This window comes from Neovison vison, chromosome 3, assembly GCF_020171115.1.
Source record: "Neovison vison isolate M4711 chromosome 3, ASM_NN_V1, whole genome shotgun sequence".
NCBI lineage: Eukaryota > Metazoa > Chordata > Mammalia > Carnivora > Mustelidae > Neogale > Neogale vison.
In genome coordinates, this window is record NC_058093.1 from 50,306,775 (window position 1) to 50,327,059 (window position 20,285).

Sequence of the window (20,285 nt, forward strand, 5' to 3'; positions counted from 1 at the left end):
TATTGGACAACACAGAGCACAGGGTTGTGATCCCTGATAAGAGACACACATTAGATTAGTCTAGCCATTACCTGGATTTTCTGCCTGGAGGCAATTCCTAGCCAAGGACTGAAGGGGTGGGAACTCAAATTGAGTCAAGCAGGGCAGTCTCGATGAGTTGAATCAGTGCTGGAAGAGATCAAGGTAGCTAGAATTTGTGAAGCAGAGCAGCTGAGAGGAGGGAGCTCTACAGAGAAAAGCTCCAGAAACCCACTTGGTTTGAGCCATTGAGGCTTAGGCTGCCTATCAACCTGTACCTGTCCAGAAACCTCATGAGGCTGGCCAATGGCAATTTCTAAGAAAAAATAAATACCAGGGAGTTGTGAAACATCATAATTTCTAGAGCTCATTAGGTACCAGGAGTCATTTGGAGTTCCCTTCAGTCAGAGTGAAGAGTATGCACTACATATATGGGACATTCAGTAGATAGCCCAGAGACCTTAGAAGGGGACTAAGAAAAAAGTCCTACTCTAGACCAGTCCTAAAGGAGCTTCAAAACAAATCGTGACAGGCTCAAACCCATCTACAACTGCCTGTTAAAATCAGTCCAGCATTCTTTAGGGATCAAGTCATCTACAATGGAAAATTTACATTATAGCGAATCCAGTAACAAAATTACTGGACATACAAAGAAACAAGAGAATGTGACCTGTAACCACAAGGAAAATTGCTCTACAAAAACAGATTGAAGTTCAGGCAAATTAAGTGATTGCCCCAAGCTAAAAGCTGGTTACTGCCCGCTCTGGGCTTTGAACAGTGGCAAGAACTACAGCCTCCAGTCTAACCACTATACTAATCTGCATGTTATAGGACAGGATAACAAGATGTTTCTCCACAACCCATCCTAGTAGAAGAGGAGTGTTGATGACCAGAGAGGTGGCTTCAGGTACATGGCCAGGTTGAAGGATCCCTTGCAGTGAGCTGCAATTCTTCCATTTGGGAGTTTCGGATTGTGGGTTGAAATGCCTTGATAGGACAGCCCTATATAATATTTCTCCAATAACAAAAGTACCATTCATTCAGTCAACATTTACTGTATTCCCGGCATTGTTTCATATGCCAGCTTAAAAGCATTGGATATATGTATTTTTAGGTAAAAGTGCTTTGCAGAAAAAAGTTACAATGATCTTTGGTTTCCTCATTTGTAGTTGGGTCTAATAATCTCTGCCCTATCTTCCAGGATGGCCAGATGGAATAAATGAGATAATGTTTGTGAAATAACTTGGCTGCAATAAGTCACCACATGGGACGCCTGCCTTCGGCTCAGGTCATGATCCCGGAGTCCCGGGATCCAGTCCTGTATCGGGCTCCCAGCTCCATGGGGAGTCTGCTTCTCTTTCTGACCTTCTCCTCGCTCATGTTCTCTCTCAAATAAATAAAATCTTAAAAAAAAAAAAGTCACTGCATAATGTTAATTCAAGGATAATAATCAACACAGTACACGTTTCTTTTGAACTTCTTGTGCACTGCAGTGAGAAAAAAGTCAAATGTCAATCAAGTGATAGCATGGTCACCTGACACTGAGCACATGAAATACCAAGTCATAAGTTTTATGCCATCCATGGAATGCTTATGGATACAGGATATTTTTGGAAACATTTGATAACTCCTACATTCATCATTTAGGGATTTCTAGTTTATCTAGCTTATTTTTATATATTATATTTGATCCTATTTGCACATATATTTTAAGATACTCTGTTTTGGGTGTGTGTCTTTAATTTACGCACTCTTCCTAATATGATACTCTTTTGCAATAATCCATAGTACCTATCAGAGTATTCAGGAAATCATCACTAAATTGAGTCTGGGCTGTGAGAGCAAATGTTTAGACTTTTTTCCCTTCAAGAGGTATAGGAACATACCTCTAAAATAATATAACTATCTCTAGAATAATATAAAGCAGAGTATAACGCTGGTTTCGGTATTTTCTCATTTATTATATAAAAGAAAAAATTAATGCAGTTGGTTTGTACACATTTAAATTCCATAAAACAAATCCATAGAAATTAGGATACTCTATGCATGCACTCTGCATTTTCTTTGTTAAATGTTTTTGTTCACAAAAATAACAACACATTTTTTTCTTTAAAGCCACTAAAGCAGAGGGAGAACAAAACATGCAGCACTGTACACATTTGCATAGTATATTTTACCCAGCATGCCTTGTAGAATGCTACACATTTACCTATATAAGAAAAATAAAAGGGTATAAATTATTAAAATAAATAACTAAAATTTAAAGAAAGGAAAAAATTATTTGACAAAGGCAATATTTTTTTTCCACTTTGTGCCTGGAGATATAGCAATAGCTTGGGATATCAACAGCCCTCAGAATAACTGGTAAAATCTTTTCACATCAGCTTGCCTTATTTATTTTTAGTATTAGTAAAGTTACAGTTTTCCCTCCCGCCACCCCTTCAAAAAAAAAATAGCTAATAGCTTTAACTTATGTTTCAGAATAGTATTCAGTACAAAACAAGTGAAAGAATCCCTAAATACTTTATTTTTATGTTGTTTTTGGGACATCTTTATTTATCATTCTGACTTTAGGCTGTGAAAAATATAAACCATTTCAAACATGTCCAAAATTTAGAGGAGCCGTATAAACTCATGTACCATTAGTTTTTGTAGTTGTTACTGAAGGAGCAGAAATAAGAACAGTAAATATAGTACGAGTCTTATCACAAAATAACATTTAATAAGTTTTATGCAAGGGAATTAAAGTAAAATAAATTACATCAACAGATTGCAAGGCTATGAAGTAAATTGCTGGAAAAGTATCAAGCAGCAAGTTAAAAAGATGGTAGATGAAATAAATCTGATAAAACTTAGAATTAAATCTATATACTTTTAAAAAATACGACTGCCAAATTTAACAGTGGATTTTGTTGTAAGTTTGTGCTATAACAAATGTGCTTCTTTCTCCTCAATCTATTTTCATATTATTGGCAAAATATATATCTTTTATAATTTTGAACTATACAATATATGTTTTGCTACATTATTTTTCTACTGCTAATGCAGATAAGAAGTAACAACATAGATTTATTTTGGCAATAAAATGCTTTCATTTTAATAACGTCCCAGAAAATATCGTAAGGCATATGAAAAATAGTATGCAACAATATAGCATTAATGATCCTGCATCTTCGATACATCCCTTATGCATACAGAATTCACACTGACTTCAGGTAAAAGTGTGTGAAAATGGCATGCAAGTAGGGCAATACATAAATAAAGACATAGCCATTTGTTGAGAAATTTGAGTGTTCAAAACACAACCAAGAACACTTACAGAGTATTGAAAAGCTGGAGGCCAGCCACTTTGGGTTCTTACATAGTTCTTCTTTTAACTCCTTATAATTTTCAAAGAGGATGCATCAGTATACTCCCCAGACCACTCTAAATTTGTTAGTAACATTTTCTACCATCTTTCTGCAAACATTTTACATACTTCAAAAGGAACAAAGGAAAGTTTCATATGTACCTATGACTCTCCAACACTCTTGCTATTCACTCTTCTTTGTAAAGTTTCTTAGGGTAAGTGGGAGTTACAGCCCTTGTTCAAGCTTATCTGATGAGATATTTTCTAGTCTTCTCATACTGTCCCTCAATTACAGGAAGCATTTGGGATTAAACCATCCACAAGTAGATAAAAAGAGTTGCTATAAGAGGATGTATTTCATTTGAGAAAGTTCATTTTAATAAAAGAAGAAAACTTTAAAAAGTAATTTTTGCTGTAGCTCTCTGCCCATATAAACCAGTTTTACTATTTGACTAACTCAACTGTTTAAGTTAACAACAAAAAAGTTATCCTTGTTGTCTGAGGACAAATATTGTATTGACTGGTTTGATCATAATTATGTAAAAGAGGTGGCCTGTTCTCTGACCTTTGGACACACTTAGTAACAGAGTATTAACAATATTTAAAGATATGAGGAACTAAGAAAACAAATTTTATTACATAATTTGCTATAATGTTTTCATTCATATAGTCATTCAAAGATAAATTTTATATAATTAAAAAGAAAACAACATGCAACATTGTCATAAAACACAAAGGCAGAAATATAAAAGAAATAAGGGGTACATTCCCATTTATTTAGAACGTTTATATGAAGTTTGCTTTAGTGACATGGGATTCCAAGATAATACATATGCTTATGTAGGAAATGGCTAACTGTCCACAGGAGACATTAAGGATCAATAAAATTTGAATTTTCAAACCAGCTGCGCTGCAATATCAAGTTTCTGGATCTACTCTTTAGGCTTGGAGCTAGGTATTATAACAAATTGCACACAAAGACAACTCCCTTGCAATTTGTTTCATTCCTATGATGACTGATTTCTTAAATTAACCTTGTGTCCTGATAAACTGTGAACCAATTCAAAGAAAACTTCACTAACATGGAAGAAATGAAGGGTGACAAGAGTATTTTGGAAACAGTCTAAAATTTAAAGGGAAAGTATATTTTAAGAATTTATGCATTTAGTTTTGCAGCTAGGTTAGCAGTAAGAGTAATAAATTTGATCACTACTTATTGAAAAGTGTTTTTCTCTTTAAAGACCGATTGTCTTCTCTAGAGAAGAGGTAGTATAAATATTAATATATAGGGCAATTCCTACAGTGGCATTACATCATTTTTATTTTTTAGCAAATACCAAAATAAAATTGTGTAACTAAAAAAATACACTGGCATGCAAATTAAGGTTACCTAGAAACATTCTTGACTGACATCCTGGGTCTCAACAACATTTTATGATATGTTCATTCACGGTTTAAATTTGCAAACTATCTTTTGGCATAATTTCCTTCTCTCCCTCCCTTTCAGTGCCCTAGCTTCCTATTATGAATTTTAAGGCCCCCACACAAAAGACAAGTTCAAGTATGCAGGTATGAAAAGAGGTTAACATTCCAAAAATACATTTTGCAAACAACAACAATAATAATTAAAGTAATTAACAAATTATTCAAAGGGAACAAATACTTTTCTTATAGTTTGTCTTATGTTTAAAAAATTCATTTCATTAAGGACTAAGTGCAATGACATATTGTCACATAATTAAGACTCTCTTATTAGGAAAGACTATCAGTCCAAATTGTTAATTTCAATTTGCTTTCCAATAGAACTGTATAAATATAAGAGAGAATCATCAGTCATTTATAAACATTTCCAAGTGTTGCTTTAAATATTGGAGTAAACAAGATAACATTGTTGATTATAATACTGGAGTCACTTTATAGCCTTGAGAATTAACATCAGGACTGACAAATTGTATTTTCTTTTTTCCCAGAACTACATTTTCACATTGTCACGTGAGTCTACAGTGTTACATGTTCGCAGACTGAAATTACAGAATATGTAATTTACATATTCTGATATCACATATACTAAAGTTACAGAATGTGATTTATACAAGGTAAAACAGCCTCAAAACATTGTAAGACTTGTTTCTCCTGCTTATCATTTGCTATTTTGAAATAAAATCAGTTAAAAACAAAGTATTTTGTGGAATACGTATTTTTCAAAGTTGCTTGATATGCTTGGCAAAAATAAAACTTTCATTTAGTATATATCTGTATTTTTAGTATCATTTACACAGTAAACTCTAACACTTAAAAAAAAGGAAAATGTATATCTCTTATTTACTTGGTGAAGACAAACTTATTACAAAAGGAATGGAAAAGAATATGCTAAATCAAAGTAAAATTTTAAATATATCCATCAAGAAAATATACATTATACCCTTTCCAAGATTGTTAGCTTTTGAATAAGAATGCAAAGCAAAACAGGTACAGACACTTGATGGTAAATGACAATTGGTTTTGTGCACAGATACTGAATGGACCTCTCTTTATCAGCATGACATGGAAGACTTAGAAACAAGGCTTTGAGAGGCTTTAAAAACAAGTGATTTTTAAAAATTGAAAGAATATGGTAATCTTGCTGACTAGGAAATATATGTAAATGCTGTTGCAGCTACCTGCCATAAAATGTAAATATCTTAAAGTAGTTAAGTGACCAGATTGCTAATGCTACTACAGAAAAAGCTGAACAGCTGTCTAGTCTAAATTTATCACCTTGGTGCACTCTTTGCAATTAAATACTTTAATGCGCACAAACAAGAAACCAGTAAAGCATATAGAAAAATGTTTTGGCTAATGTTCTCTTTCTCATGCAAATATGTGCTGTACATGTAATAAATATATTTTCATTTGCTGGAAAATGCTCTTCTGTGCTCTAACAAAGTATTCAGTAATGGCAGGTTAAATGCTTAGTAAAGTGTCTAATGGATACAGCTCTTTTAAATGTCTTAACTGAAAGTTCTGTAAGCTTCACTAGATGACAAAAGAAACTCACAAGCCAGTATCACATGTTAACTTTTAGAATTTACTGAGCCCCTATATTCAATTGTATCAAATATGTGCGATAACTTACATAATTATAGGCATCCTCGTCATAGCTAAACAGGTTCATAATGGAGTATGCACAGGGAACAGGAGGGGAGGGAGGTCATGATGGGGTTCAAAATATGTTTAACTATTCAAGAATATGGAATTTATTTTCATGGTCAGGAAAATTATTTAACGGGTGTATGTTTTGAAAGCCTAAATAATGAAAGGCGTGATAGGAAAATAAGGTAATAGAAATCAATTATTATTATTTTCCAAATATAGGCTTCATGACATGTACCGGTAGAAAGGGATTTTTATGCCTTGTCCTACTGGGGCTTTAGAAAAATGCACGCATTGTGGACTTTTAGAAACAAAAGTCTTTCCTGAAAGATATCTGTGTATTGTATAAAAGGGTCAATTTCAATAATTCCTTGGATCATAGTGAATCTAAGGTTTCCTTGATAATATAAGATAGAAGGTCACCAATTCTGTAATTTTAGCCACTGGAAAAACTGTCAAGACTCAACAGGTGAAGAGGAGTGTTCATTAGAAATAAGGCAGCTCAGTCTCCAAATTCTTTATAATACTTGAAAATAAAGATGCTGTAGTTTTAGTGAACAAATATACTCTGAATCTATTGAGTTTATTTTTTATTGCAAGCTTTTAAATTCATCATTTGTTTTCACATTTTTCATTTCATCATTTTGCATAAACGCAGCTTTCAATATCAAAATTGAGTGTTTCCATGTAAAACAAAAGTTCTTAGCATGACTATAAAGAATTTGGGGAAGGGCTAGAACATTCACATATTCAAAGACAGAGACTGAATGAAGCAATGGAAAGATATGCGATTGTGCTGGCAGGAAATACCGGCCCATGTTTGTGGGAAGTTGGAAAGATGAATTCCCATCTGGAGATGTTTAGCTTCGCACTCGGGAGGATCTGCGCCCATCCTTACTGTCTGACTCCAGATTCCTGGATGTATATAGTTGTGCTCAGAGCGAGGAAAGGGGAAACAACACCCGGTTTTCCGTTTCCCATGACCAGCTATGATTGGGTTTCTCTATATTATTCTCTCTCACTGCTAAAGAAATTTTGAGTTTTTTTTTTCTGCCAACTTCAAACAAGCTAACAGTGGTGACTAAACAAAAGGCAAAACACTTTGAATACAATAGCTGTGCCAGGAAAGAAACAAAAATATTAAAATATGAGGAGAGTGTAAAATTTCTGCACTAATTTGAGGTGGGCTTTTTTTTTTGGCACTATCAATACTTCTGGTAAGTTTGAAAAGCCATTCTGTCAACATTAACATATGTTAAAATGTTTATACATTCCAACTTTGCGTGTAAATTTAGCTTCCAGCAAATAAATACCATACTTGGTGTTGGCTTCTTTTGGTATTTTGACTTTCTTATTAATTAGGTTTTTGGTTTTTTTGTGGCTTTTTTTTTTTCAAATTTTTAAATTGACTGCAACATGCTCAAGTAGACTTTCTAGTCGATTTGCCCAAATTCCAACAGGAATTGGTTTATAAATTGGTTCCAACTGGAACTGGTCATTTGGAATTTCCAGCATGGGAAATTATTTTATATGTGCCTTGATAAGTACCCTAAAATTACAAATCGATGTGTCTAAATCTAACGAAGAAAACAAAAGGTACTGTTATGTAAATGCTGAGCTTAAAAATATCTATATGACTGGGCATCTAATAACCATCTAGACTTAAGGGCATCATGTACTTTTTTTTTTTTTTTTGCCCCTTACTTAGCTTCAAATGACAACAGCCCATAAGCACAGTAAATACTGTGCTGTACTTGCCAAGTTAAGATGATTGGTTTATCCTAGCAGTGCTATGGCAAATTGTCAACAGATGAATTTTTTGTTTGCTTCTGCAGACTCAAAGCCTATGTCGGGAGTCATGGCTATATCCCCCAGGCGATCCTCGGTTCCTGTGGGGTTTGTAAGTGTCCTGGTATGAGTCAGGATAATCTTCTTCCACAAGAGGGTAATGATCTCGGCTATGCTGGGAACTGGAAGACAAGCGGTTCCTACTCTTCCGAGCCCTTTCATTGTGATAATTTTCATCAGCAGTCATTAGACTTCGTCTCTCAATTGGAGAGTTCTCCGTGGAGTGGTTGCTGTGCCTCATACGCTGACTCTAAAAATAGCAGATAGTTCATTGATTACATAATGTCCATTTCATTCATCTAGAAGATGTAAATGTACGTATAGCAGTAGGGTCTGCACAACATGCTAACTGATTTGATAAAAAATTTTGATGCACAAATGATCTAGTCAAAAGATCTGGTCTGTTTTATTTGGGGCACAACATGCAAAGATACTAAAATGCAAATAGTTTATGAATTTAATTACGTAATGCTATATGATTATGCTTCTTATTAAAAATAGACAATTGACAGTTAACTGCTGAATGGAACTTAATGCATCTGGGAAGTCCTAATAACTCTGCTTCTACTGCAAAAATGAGGATCACTTTACTCTTGGGAAATAAGTTAAAGTTCAGAATAGCATTTGCTATTTTATTTCTCTTGAACTGATAAAATCCTTCTCCTCCTGAAGTCACACACTTCACCTTTATCTAGCTGAATGTTCCTCCTACCTTTAAAAAATTTTTTCATGAAATTAGGACTTGTGCTGTCCATAAACTAATGTGTTTGTTTCTTCATCATACATAAATGTTAAGGCTCTCAGCAATATTTTTTCCAAAGGCGTATACAATTCTAAAGCTGGCTAACCAATATTTACAATTCTCACTTCCTCAACTAAAATGTCCCACAAAAATTACCTTCAGATATAAACTAAATTCTTTTAATACCACTAACTGAAATCGATACTGTCAAACACTTATTTGATGGCTCAGAAACCGTTACTCAACACTTTTCTTCAAATCACGGGAAAACATGTATCATAGCTGTGTCTCTCTATTTAGGTCACCTCAGTTAAGAAACAGAATCCCAGGTACCTGGGTGGCTCAGTTGGTTAAGCAACTGCCTTTGGCTCAGGTCATGATCTTGGAGTCCCAGGATTGAGTCCCAGGATTGAGTCCCAGCTCCATGGGGAGTCTGCTTCTCCCCTCTCATGCTCTCTCTCACTGTCTCTCTCTCAAATAAATAAATAAATATAAATCTTTAAAAAAAAAAAAGAAAAAAGAAACAGGATCCTGATGAGACCAAGGACCCAGATCCAGTTCCTCTAAGTGACACCTTCACACGGTGGGAAAATCATTCAGCAGGCATAGCCTGTGCCTTTAACCCCAGCCAGAGTCTAACAATTAAATACCCCTGGTCACTAAGAGAGATAGGGTCCAGGATAAAGAGTACTATGTTAATTCAAGTGAAGCTGGGAGAACCACTGCAGGGGGATGTCTTAGAGGTGAGGAGTCCGGAGTGTTCTGTCCATAAACAAAGCACATTTTGCTTAACCTACACTACAGAAGCATATTGCTTTGTGCATCCATTTCTCATCCCACCGAGTATAATTCAGAGCCAATCCAAACTAGTCAGTGGAGATGTCTGCACTTGGATTAGCAAAGAGGCAGTGAAACCAGGCAAGAAACAGTCCTGGTGCATACAAATATACCACATATTACACGAGCACATTTCCCATGTTCACTTCCAGCCTCAAAAACTATTCATTTGTAGGGCAGGTTTTTGCTTACAAAGATGAAATTTTGCAGCAAAGTAATACGGTTTAGAATAGCATTTTAGAGAGTGCCCGTTCTCTCAGAGTTAAGTCTATGTGATCTACAGTTATGATTATCAATATAACCCATGGATATAAAACTAGTCACGATACAAGATGGCTCAACAGACTACAAGTTCCTTAGCCAGCTATGGGTTAGGCTACATTCCAGCAGGTGCTTGATAAATGGTGAATAATAATTGATGTAAGAAGGCAAAAGTCCCTTTGTATCATAATGTCTCTAGCTCTTCACACCCAGCCCTGAGTGCAGCACTAGAAGAGCAGAAGAAAAAACTTCCTTCTCCTGCACTTATCCCCAACTTCCCTAAAGGACACCTGCCATCGCTACTGGCCAAGATGGACACCCACATACCCCCAAGAAAACTCAGGGATCTGTCACGGTTTCTGAACAGAGTGGCTCTGCTCGTGTCCACGTTCTGTACTGAGCAAGCTTGGGGACAGGCCTGGCAGTCTGGGAAGGCAGGATTAATTAAGGGCAGACAAAACGCCCAAATGTCCCAAAACACTTGACTTAGCTTGCCATGGTGCCTTACCCTGCCACCAATGTATCATCTTTAAGAAGTGACCTGGAGAAGTAATGGACAGTTGCACTGAGTAGGGAGTGAGTGTCCTGGCAGAGCTTAGACACAGGAGGGATTAATTTGTCTGAGTAAAAGCTATCACATTAACAGAGAGCAAAGCTCTGTGGAAAGGGCCACTGTGGGTAACTCGGCCTAGGGTAGACCATGGTGAGGTAATATTTTATATATATATATATATATATATATATATATATATATATATATAATGCCCACCCATGTTTCCCTCTTCACATTAACGATTATCCAGTCTTCATCCCAATTAGGTTCCCTGTAGAATCTTCAACCTAAGGTTATAAACAACATGGGTAGGAAGTGACAATACCTGTAACCCGGAAATTGCTGTGGGATATGGTGAGAGCGCAGTTGAGCCCAAATTCCTTCCGAGCAGAGGGGTCATGGGGGTGCTACTGGTAGTGTGGGTAGCACGCCAGTAAGCTTCAAGGTACTCTCCCAGATGTTCGCACGCATCCTCCAACTGATTTTCATCCAGTATAACATCAAACATCTCCTGCAGATGGTGAGACAAAAAATCCATTCTACTTAGGCTTCAGGTTTTAGGCAATGAAACCTAAAATTCCACTTAATGTAGATAATAGCATTTCTTCTTCTTTTTTTTTTTTAAAGATTTTATTTATTTATTTGACAGAGAGAGACACAGCAAGGGAGGGAACACAAGCAGGGAGAGTGGGAGAGGGAGAACCAGGCTTCCCACAGAGCAGTGAGCCAAATGTGGGGCTCGATCCCAGGATTCTGGGATCATGATCTGAGCTGCAGGCAGATGACCAATGACTGAGCCACATAGGCACCCCCAGATACTAGCATTTCTAACATCTAAGGGCAAATATCACTTTTGAAGGGCTGGACTGGCAGTTTCTAAAATTAAAGTCAAGTGAGGTGCTCCACAGTTAACCAAGTGCAAATTTGGACATTGACAAGAAAACAGAAGTGCTCACTAAATGTTCAGATCTTTCACTGTTTAGAAGTAAAAGATGAGGTGACTGTATCAGCGTCATATGTAGAATATAGCAAAAACACATTCATATCTATCCATAGATTCCTAAGGAGCTCAATGACACTTACTTGAGAATACAAGAGGAGCAAGTTAATGGCATTGAAAGAGGAGTTCTAAAAGATTCTGGGCAATGACCCTATCATTGGAATAAACATTTCATCTTCCAAAGTAACTATGTTGAAGGGAGTAACATTGACTACGATAATCTTCAGAATGCCTGTGAAAATATTTTCTGTCTCATGATAAAACAATATGGAAAGAAGGTTTAGGATTAATGCCAGAAAACCACATGAGGGTGGTTTCTGCTACCAAAAGATCGTTGTGTGAAACAATTAAAAAAGAACAAGGCCCACGAGTATTTAATTGTGGGGAGGAAGGAGTGTCACACAAGAAGTGTCTGGTATCCGTGTTTCTGTCAGTAAGGGCTTTGTCCCACATCTAGCCTCTAATCAGGAAGTGTTTTCCCCCACAAAGCAGCAAAATGGCACTTCAGCATCACAGCAGTATGGCTGGGAACACACACAGGACGGACAGCCAGAAAACCGTGGCCCCTCGCAAGGAGAAAAGCCATCCCATAGCTTAGAGAAAACACACTTCCAGCTTCCAACAGCTGGATTCACACCTTCCCTCTCGCACCACCTCTGCCACGACCTACCTACTTTTACAAGCTCATTTTGCCAAAATAAGAACCTTCCACTAATGAATCAAATACAGGGTTACTGCCATCAGCACAGATACTGTGGCTGGATTGTAGGTTCGTGGCAACTGGACAACTATGAGTTGGTGATAGGTTAGCTGACTCACTCTGGTTGATGCGAGGCTTCCCTCAAGCAGAAGTCACCATGGCAACGATCTCTTAACATTTACTATTTGATTGTTTTCATCACATTGATCCCTACTGAACATTTTGACCTTAATTTGCAGAGCAGTTTGAAAGTCAGGGAGAAATATTTAACAGTGGCAAATGTTTAGTAATTAGGCAAAGAATAGGTGACTTCAGTCCAAACCGACTAGCGTTTGAGAGGACTCAGCCAATTCAGCTCATGTAGAAACCTTTCCCCAGGTACCTGCGTGGCTCTGTCAGCTGAGCAAATAAATGACTCCTGATTTCAGCTCAGGTCATGATCACTGGGTCATGAGACTGAACCCTATGTCGGGCTCTGCACCTGGCATGGAATCTGCTTAAGATTCTCTCTCTTGGGCACCTGGGTGGCTCAGTTGGTTAAGCAACTGCCTTCAGCTCAGGTCATGATCCTGGACTCCTAGAATCAAGTCCCACACTGGGCTCTCTGTTTAGGAGGGAGTCTGCTTCTCCCTCTGACCCTCCCCCATCTCATGCTCTTTCTCTTTCTCTCACTCTCTCTCAAATAAATAAAAATCTTAAGAAAAAAAAAAAGATTCTTTCTCCCCCTCTGGCCCTTCCCCCTCAAAAAAAGAAAACTTTCCTCTTATTAGTCAATTTCAGATAGTTCTTTGCATATTTTATTTATTCATAACATATTTACTCAGAACCTATTTTGTGCTAGGCATTGTAAGCACCCAATGGCAAAGGATACAGATATCATCCCTATGCTCAAGAAACTCTCCTCTTCTAGTGGGAGACACAAGTATTAAAATCCATAATACTCCGGGTCATACTGGGACTTTCATTCAGAAAATAAAGAGATGAGGGACGCCTGGGTGGCTCAGTTGGTTGGACGACTGCCTTTGGCTCAGGGCGTGATCCTGGAGTCCCGGGATCAAGTCCCACATCAGGCTCCCAGCTCCATGGGGAGTCTGCTTCGCTCTCTGACCTTCTCCTCGCTCATGCTCTCTCTCACTGTCTCTCTCTCTCAAATAAATAAATAAAATCTTTAAAAAAAAAAAAAAAAAGAAAATAAAGAGATGAACCAGTGAATGTTCAGAGCTGCAGCTTTAAGTTCGGAATTTAGAATGAGGCCCACAGACACAGGTGAGAGTTGAACTTTTGAGGGAGGGGAAATTACAAGTAAGTCAAAGAATTCTATCTGCAGAGGGAAGAGAAGAAAAGAGATAAAGAGAAGAATCAACAGGAGAAAAAGACCATGTGGCCCATGAGAATAGGAAAACAGCTGGTTCCTAATGTCAGTCAACATATATCCTTACCATAAATGCCCCGTTCCACAAAAGTAACTCAAGGGAATTTCTGCCTCTGGTTGTCAAAAGCCCCCTTCCCATTAACGTAACCCATCAGCAGGTACAAATGTCAAGTCTGAGAACTTTCCCTAATGCTTTGATACGAACTTGCATTCTCGGACAGCACTGCCGCACTAACTTGAGAGGGAGGAGAATAGCCCCCTGCCCCACCGTCAAAGAGTGCACGCAGACTCAGAAAGATGACCCAGGAAGAAAGATGACACTGGGCAGCACAGGAACAAATGTCTACTCTCAGCCACTGTACACTAAAACTGTCCACAAATTCTGAACTGTATGTGATTTGGAGTCTGTGGTTTGCATAATTTCATTTACGTTACTGTCTACTTCACTTACATAGGTCTCATTCTATAAGGTGGGTTCTCAAAAACGTGGGGTCTCAAAAACTCATTTTTTTTTGCTTTCATAAAGTCCCAAGTGAAAGCACCTTCTGCCTGGACTGAGGGTCCAGACTATGGAAGTCAGGACAACTAAGCCTGGAAAGAAAAAACAAACAAACAAACAGGGAAGCAGCCCCCACTAAAGGGTATCATTTGAATAAGGTTTCTATCCACTTCACTGTTCCACATGTTACACTGTCACACTGCAGATAAAATTAAACATACACTTTATTACAAGTCATTTTAATAAAGTACTCCTGTTTGCCAATGGACAGAATTTGTATCTATCAGCGCATGGCTGTTTGCTCAAGCCTCAATCATTTCTAGGAAACGGTATTTTTGCACCTGCTAAAAAGACAGCTATATGATGAAGATGATTTGAAACTGCTTTTATGCTTTCAAAAGCACCAAGGAAAGCAAATTTCAGCTTCTGAATGAATCCTGACATATGCGTCTTATTTTCAATGAAGAAGAATTTCACAGCCTGTGTATCTGTGACAATTTTTCTTTTCAACTGTTTAGGAAATAACACAGCTGATAAGACCAGAGTGTTAGAATGTGAGTATGAGGGCATACACTTTTTAAAGAAATGATACATGAAATTCAAAGAGAAGCAGCCCCATGAGTTATGCAAATAAGCTTTGCTGATTTTTCAAAAATTTAAAGGTTCAAGTCTAATTAGTTCCTTACTGTGCCACACGTGAGACTTCCGGCATGGGATATGGATTCAGACAGCTATTTAATCAGCAGCAGAGGGTGTGGGTAAGGGGACAGTCACAGGCAGTGAAGAGGGACCCGCTCAATGATACCATGTCCTTGGTGAATGCCTAAGATAGGGTAACACAGAAAACTGTTTGCCAAGTTCTTCCATAGCAGACGCCTCTGGCATACTGTGATGGGATCTTTTCTTTAGCTGAGGTGGGCAGAAAGAATGTGGCTGCTGAAGTAAATACACCATGAGCAGAGGAGTCAAAACAAACTCTTGGAAAATAAGGCACAGCAGGTGCCATTTCTGCATAAGCTTTTTGGGGAAAATGAAATACTAAAGCATTATAAATGTAAGAAGAGTGAAAACCAGGCCTCCGGCTCATCCAGTGGTTCAGAGCACGAGATGACAGGAACCAGAGAAAGCAAAGACTAATGCCGAATTCAGTGGAAAGGAAGATCTGACATATCTTTCAAGAAAATCTTAAGTATTTAACATTAAGATCTGTCCGGTTGTCCATTCACAGAGCCACACAAAGTTTCCCGGGGAAGGTACCTGAATCAAGGCAACTATCCTGATCTGCCTGGGACTGAGTGTTTTTGGGCGCTTGGAACTATCAGTGCCTGAATCTGCACAATCTGAGGGGAAGTGGGACAGCTAGTCATCCTAGTTTTTACCGAAGATAGAGCACTTCTCAGTTCCTATATCAAGAATTGGAGTAGGTTCCGTTTATTTCTTTTACATTTCTTTGCGCGGGGAGATGCTGAGACAAAGTGGACAAGTCTTTCTTTATGACTATGAAATCCATTCTTTCTAGCATAGAGGGGAGGGTCTCATGAAACCTAACATATAATTTGTAATATGTTTTATCTAGGATACTGCCATTGAATATTTCCTAATAAAAAGTTCATAAAACTTAGAAATTAATTTTGCAATTTAATTTTAATTTTTTTAAAAGTTGTTGCATTACAGAAGACTTGCTAGGCATAGGATTAAATACATATAAACTCTCCCGTGGATGTGCAATACTTTACATCTATTTATTGTGCATAGATAAAACCTTAGGTGGTGCCTATTTCCTATTTCTAAGAGGAAAAAAGAAATAATAGGGGTAAGTAAGTACACTTTTTATTTCTTTGCTCCTAGAATACAGAGATCCTGAATCTGTTAAAAAAAAAATGACTAGCAGATACGATTCAGGAAAACAAAATGGCTAAATGGCACATATGAAATGTTAATTATAAAATAACCAACTGATATTTCTTTCATATCACAAGTGAATTCTTGATATTATTAAGGCTTTTGAAGTCATGATTACTTAACTCACTGGTCAACTAGTGATGGGAAACTAGATGCTAAATTAAAAGAATCTTGAAAGACTTAGGAGGTCTTACAGGGGATACAAGAAAGCCTATCAATACTGTAGGCTCTAGCAGCTCATCTCAGTTTCCAACTTCAAGAAGCTGAATGGGAAAACACAACCAGAATTCCTGCCACTAATTTCGGGGGCAAAACATGAAAGCAAAGAGTATCAGTAACTTTGATCCCTTGTAGTTTCTCTCTTAACAATCTGTGAGGTTCCTCATAAACCCACGCACATTTCCTCACCACACCCCTCCATCCTGGCCACTCTTCTTCTTCAAAAACTACAACATCTCCCAGTGTTACTGTCTGTAGAAGAGGCACCCAGTATTTTTATTAAGCTCAAATTAACCCAATGCTTTAAGTCATAGCCCTGGTGGGAATGCTAAGTTGGTGGGGACCCAAGTCAGTGTTATCCAAGTTGGGTGGCTAAGATCCCCGCACAAGAGTAGTCTTTGGATTGAGAGAAACTAGATCCCATGCGGCCTTGTTTCATGAGGAAAACCTCTCAAACTGATTACTCTCTTTTTCAAAAGCACTATTATGAATTAAACTGTGGACGCCCAGAGGCCCTGTAATAATGAAAGCACCACTGGAGACAGTTACTTTAAATAGACCAGTGAATCCACACGGTTCTAAATAATTTACATAAAACGGCTGGGAAAGAGCAATGGAAAATTACTACTGTGATAGCTATATGGTCAAGGATACTGGGCACTATCATTCACTTCAGAGTTCTTGTGTTTACTAGAATAAATCTGAGTCTATTCAGCAATGCAAAATAAAGGGTGACAGAAGAGAACGCCTATGGTTACTGTAATGTTAGAGGTTTGTGTGACTCTGTGAGGAGATGAGTTCCCCTCTTGCAGAGAGAGCGATCAATGTCATTTTGCAAGCTCAAAAAAATGATACAGACCAAAGAGCCACAGGGTCATCTTATGGTAACACAACCCAGCTTGTAACTAAGTAGGATTAAGGGATTATATTTCCTTTATATAGTCAATTGTCTGCCCATCTGCTTTTCTCACCATGTATTATGAAGCTCTTATTACCACAGTACTGGGGCGATTTGATGAATGTTGGTCTTCTTAAAATGTACTATTTTCAATTTCTCTGAAAAGGAAAAGGGTACTAATACCTGGTAGAAGCAACATGAAATCTCACAATATACTGTATAGATGGATATTCCAATTAAAAATTTAGGCTGGTCTTATTTTTTAAAAAAATGGGTCCTAGTCTCCTTGGCTCCTTTTCTGTCTGCATCTCACCCATTTTGTTTCTGTGAATCCAGAGCAGGCAAGGAAGCAAAGTCTTCCCTCTTCCAGAATACAACTGTCTGTGGCAAATGAAACATGGCCACAGATTCTCTGACATTCCTTCCCCTGAGATAGAGGGTTTATGTCCTCTCTCCTTGAATCTGGGGAGTTCTTGGAACTCCTCTGCCTAGCAGAATGTTGTACCATTATCTAAGGCCAGTATCTAAGCCTAAGAGACTGGAATACTTGGCTCTTGGAGCCCTGGGAGCTGCCATGTTAAGAAGTCTGAATCCCTGTCAGAGAGAAGCCATGGAAAGGCCCTGAGACCACATGGAGAGAAAGAAGAGCTGGCTACGCCCAGCCTTCCAGTCATCCCTGCTAAGTGACCATGTCAGCCACCAGCCGAATACCACCAAGTGCTCATTGTCTGAGTCACTAAGTTTGAGGGAAGTTTATTGCACAGTCACAGATAACCAAAACTTTGTCCTAGAACAAGGGTGGCAACTTTAGTGGGCTGGCAACATGGGGCTCTCCTCCAGCTCCTATAAACGAAGTTTGACCGGAACATTCCCATTCACTTACATATTGAGTGTGGCTGCTTTCCTGCGACCAAAGTGGAGTTGGTTAGTCTTGTGAAGACCACATGACCCACAAAACCTAAAATATTTACTTTCTGGCTCATACTGAAAAAGTTTGCTGACCCTTCTTTTTTTTTTTCCCCCCCAAAAGATTTTATTTGTTTATTTGACAGACAGAGATCACAAGTAGGCAGAGAGGCAGGCAGAGAGAGAGGAGGAAGCAGGCTCCCCACTGAGCATAGAGCCTGATGCGGGGCTCGATCCCAGGACCCCGAGATCATGACCCGAGTTAAAGGCAGAGGCTTTAACCCACTGAGCCACCCACGAGCCCCTGCTGACCCTTCTCTTAAAAGAAGCTTTACATATGAAACCCATGCTTCTCTTTCCAGAATATATGATAACCAGTTTGCTGCCATTCACCATCTTATGCTGACTTTGGCCAAAGCTTATGTTCTTTGGAAAGCCAGTTCACCTCTCTTGGTCCCAGTTCCCTCATTTGAAAAATGAGGTGGTTGGACTGGGTCAGTCCTTCCCTAGAAGTGTTCCATGAAACACTATATCCACAGGATGCTCTGTGGAAAATGGTTCTGTAGACAAAACCTAGGAAACACTGTCCACTATCCTGATGGAGATACACAATGCTCATTAGCATATTAAGGCTCCTGTAGTAGAGAAACCAGTTTATCTGTGTGTATATGGTGTTTTCTCAGACACGATGGTATCAGAGCTCTCTCCCCATGGCACCTGCTGGCATCACATGGAGCCCATACTGGGAAGAACACATTCCAGGAAATACTACACTGGGTGCTCTTCAGGGTTCCTTTTGGCTTCAACAATCCCTGGGTCTTGGATTCCCTTTTTCTGGTGGCAGAGAGCTAGCTTTTTTCAGTACTCTTTTAGATTTCCTTTTCTAAAGACTGCTGCCTTTAATTTCTTAGCAATGTGTGACTCTGCCAGTATAATCTGCTGACTTTTCAGATTGGAGATGCAGTGGCCAATTAAGGAAGCTGTAAATTCTCCCTGAGGAACTAAAATGACACAGTGATCACCAGTCTTTCAGTGACAATTATAATTATGGTCTTAAAGTAAAGCAGGGACAAATGCAGGCACATTTTTAGATTACTACTAGTTTTTATAATCCAAGGATTTTTTCACATGTGCCAACATAGAGTATAAAATTCCTTCTTGACATTGCAAATGCTATTCAAACAATATCAAATGAACATGTTTAATAATGTAAACAGTGTTTAGAAAATATTAAACACAAAGTAACCTTACTTATCCAGACTGCTTGTTTAATATTTCAAGTTATCTGATCAATTACATAAAGCAGGAATTTGCTGCTGAGATATAATAGAGCAAGGCTGTCTTCCCAGTGCATGAGGCTGTTTGGAGATTCCTGACATATGGATAAATCTTGACATGTCACAGTATTATTTGCATTTAAGTAGGCACATATATTTTCTTGGCTCCAGCTATTTCAGAGGTAACATGTTACATTATTTACACTTATCAACTCTCTCAGCAGCTAAAATGCATCAATTTAAATAGGCTGCAAGTAATTTATCTAATAATTATTAGGAAAAAAATGTTAATAAACTCATTCTTATAGACAGATCAAAGAAACAAGTTTAATTCACCTAAAATGTATCTCAAGATATCACTTAAGACTTATAATGTTATTTACCAAAATGTGTGTCTATATTAACCTAAACTAGTAAACCAGGACTGATTCTTTTCCCCCTAGGGGACATTTGGCAATGTCTGGAGACATTTTTCGTTGTTCCAATATGGAAGCTGTCATTGGCCAGGGATGTTGCTAACCATCATACAGTACATAGGACAAGCTCCCATAACAAAGAATTATCCAACCCAAAATGTCAATAGTGCTGAAGTAGAGAAACCCTGATCTAAACCACTCTTTGAAACTATAAGAGATTTATAAAGTAATATCTGTAAGCATATTTAGGATTTACCAAATTGTTTGCTAAGAGTTGACTTAGCCGGGTGCCTGGGTGGCTCAGTGGGTTAAGCCTCTGCCTTTGGCTCAGGTCATGATCCCAGGGTCCTGGGATC

The 20,285-nt window shown here is 38.0% G+C and overlaps 1 protein-coding gene across 2 annotated transcripts in view; it reads right to left on the reverse strand.

Annotated features, from left to right (window-relative positions):
- Nucleotides 1–1,958: 1,958 nt before the first annotated feature.
- CACNB4 (calcium voltage-gated channel auxiliary subunit beta 4) overlaps nt 1,959–20,285 on the reverse strand; it is a 249,668-nt gene continuing 231,341 nt past the window's right edge. For both annotated transcript variants that reach the window (XM_044242065.1, XM_044242066.1), the window contains 2 exons: nt 11,066–11,251; nt 1,959–8,597 (listed from right to left, as the gene is read on the reverse strand). In XM_044242065.1, the coding sequence (XP_044098000.1) occupies nt 8,337–8,597; nt 11,066–11,251 (447 nt within the window). In that variant the 3' untranslated portion in view covers nt 1,959–8,336. The remainder of the gene's footprint in view (nt 8,598–11,065; nt 11,252–20,285) is intronic.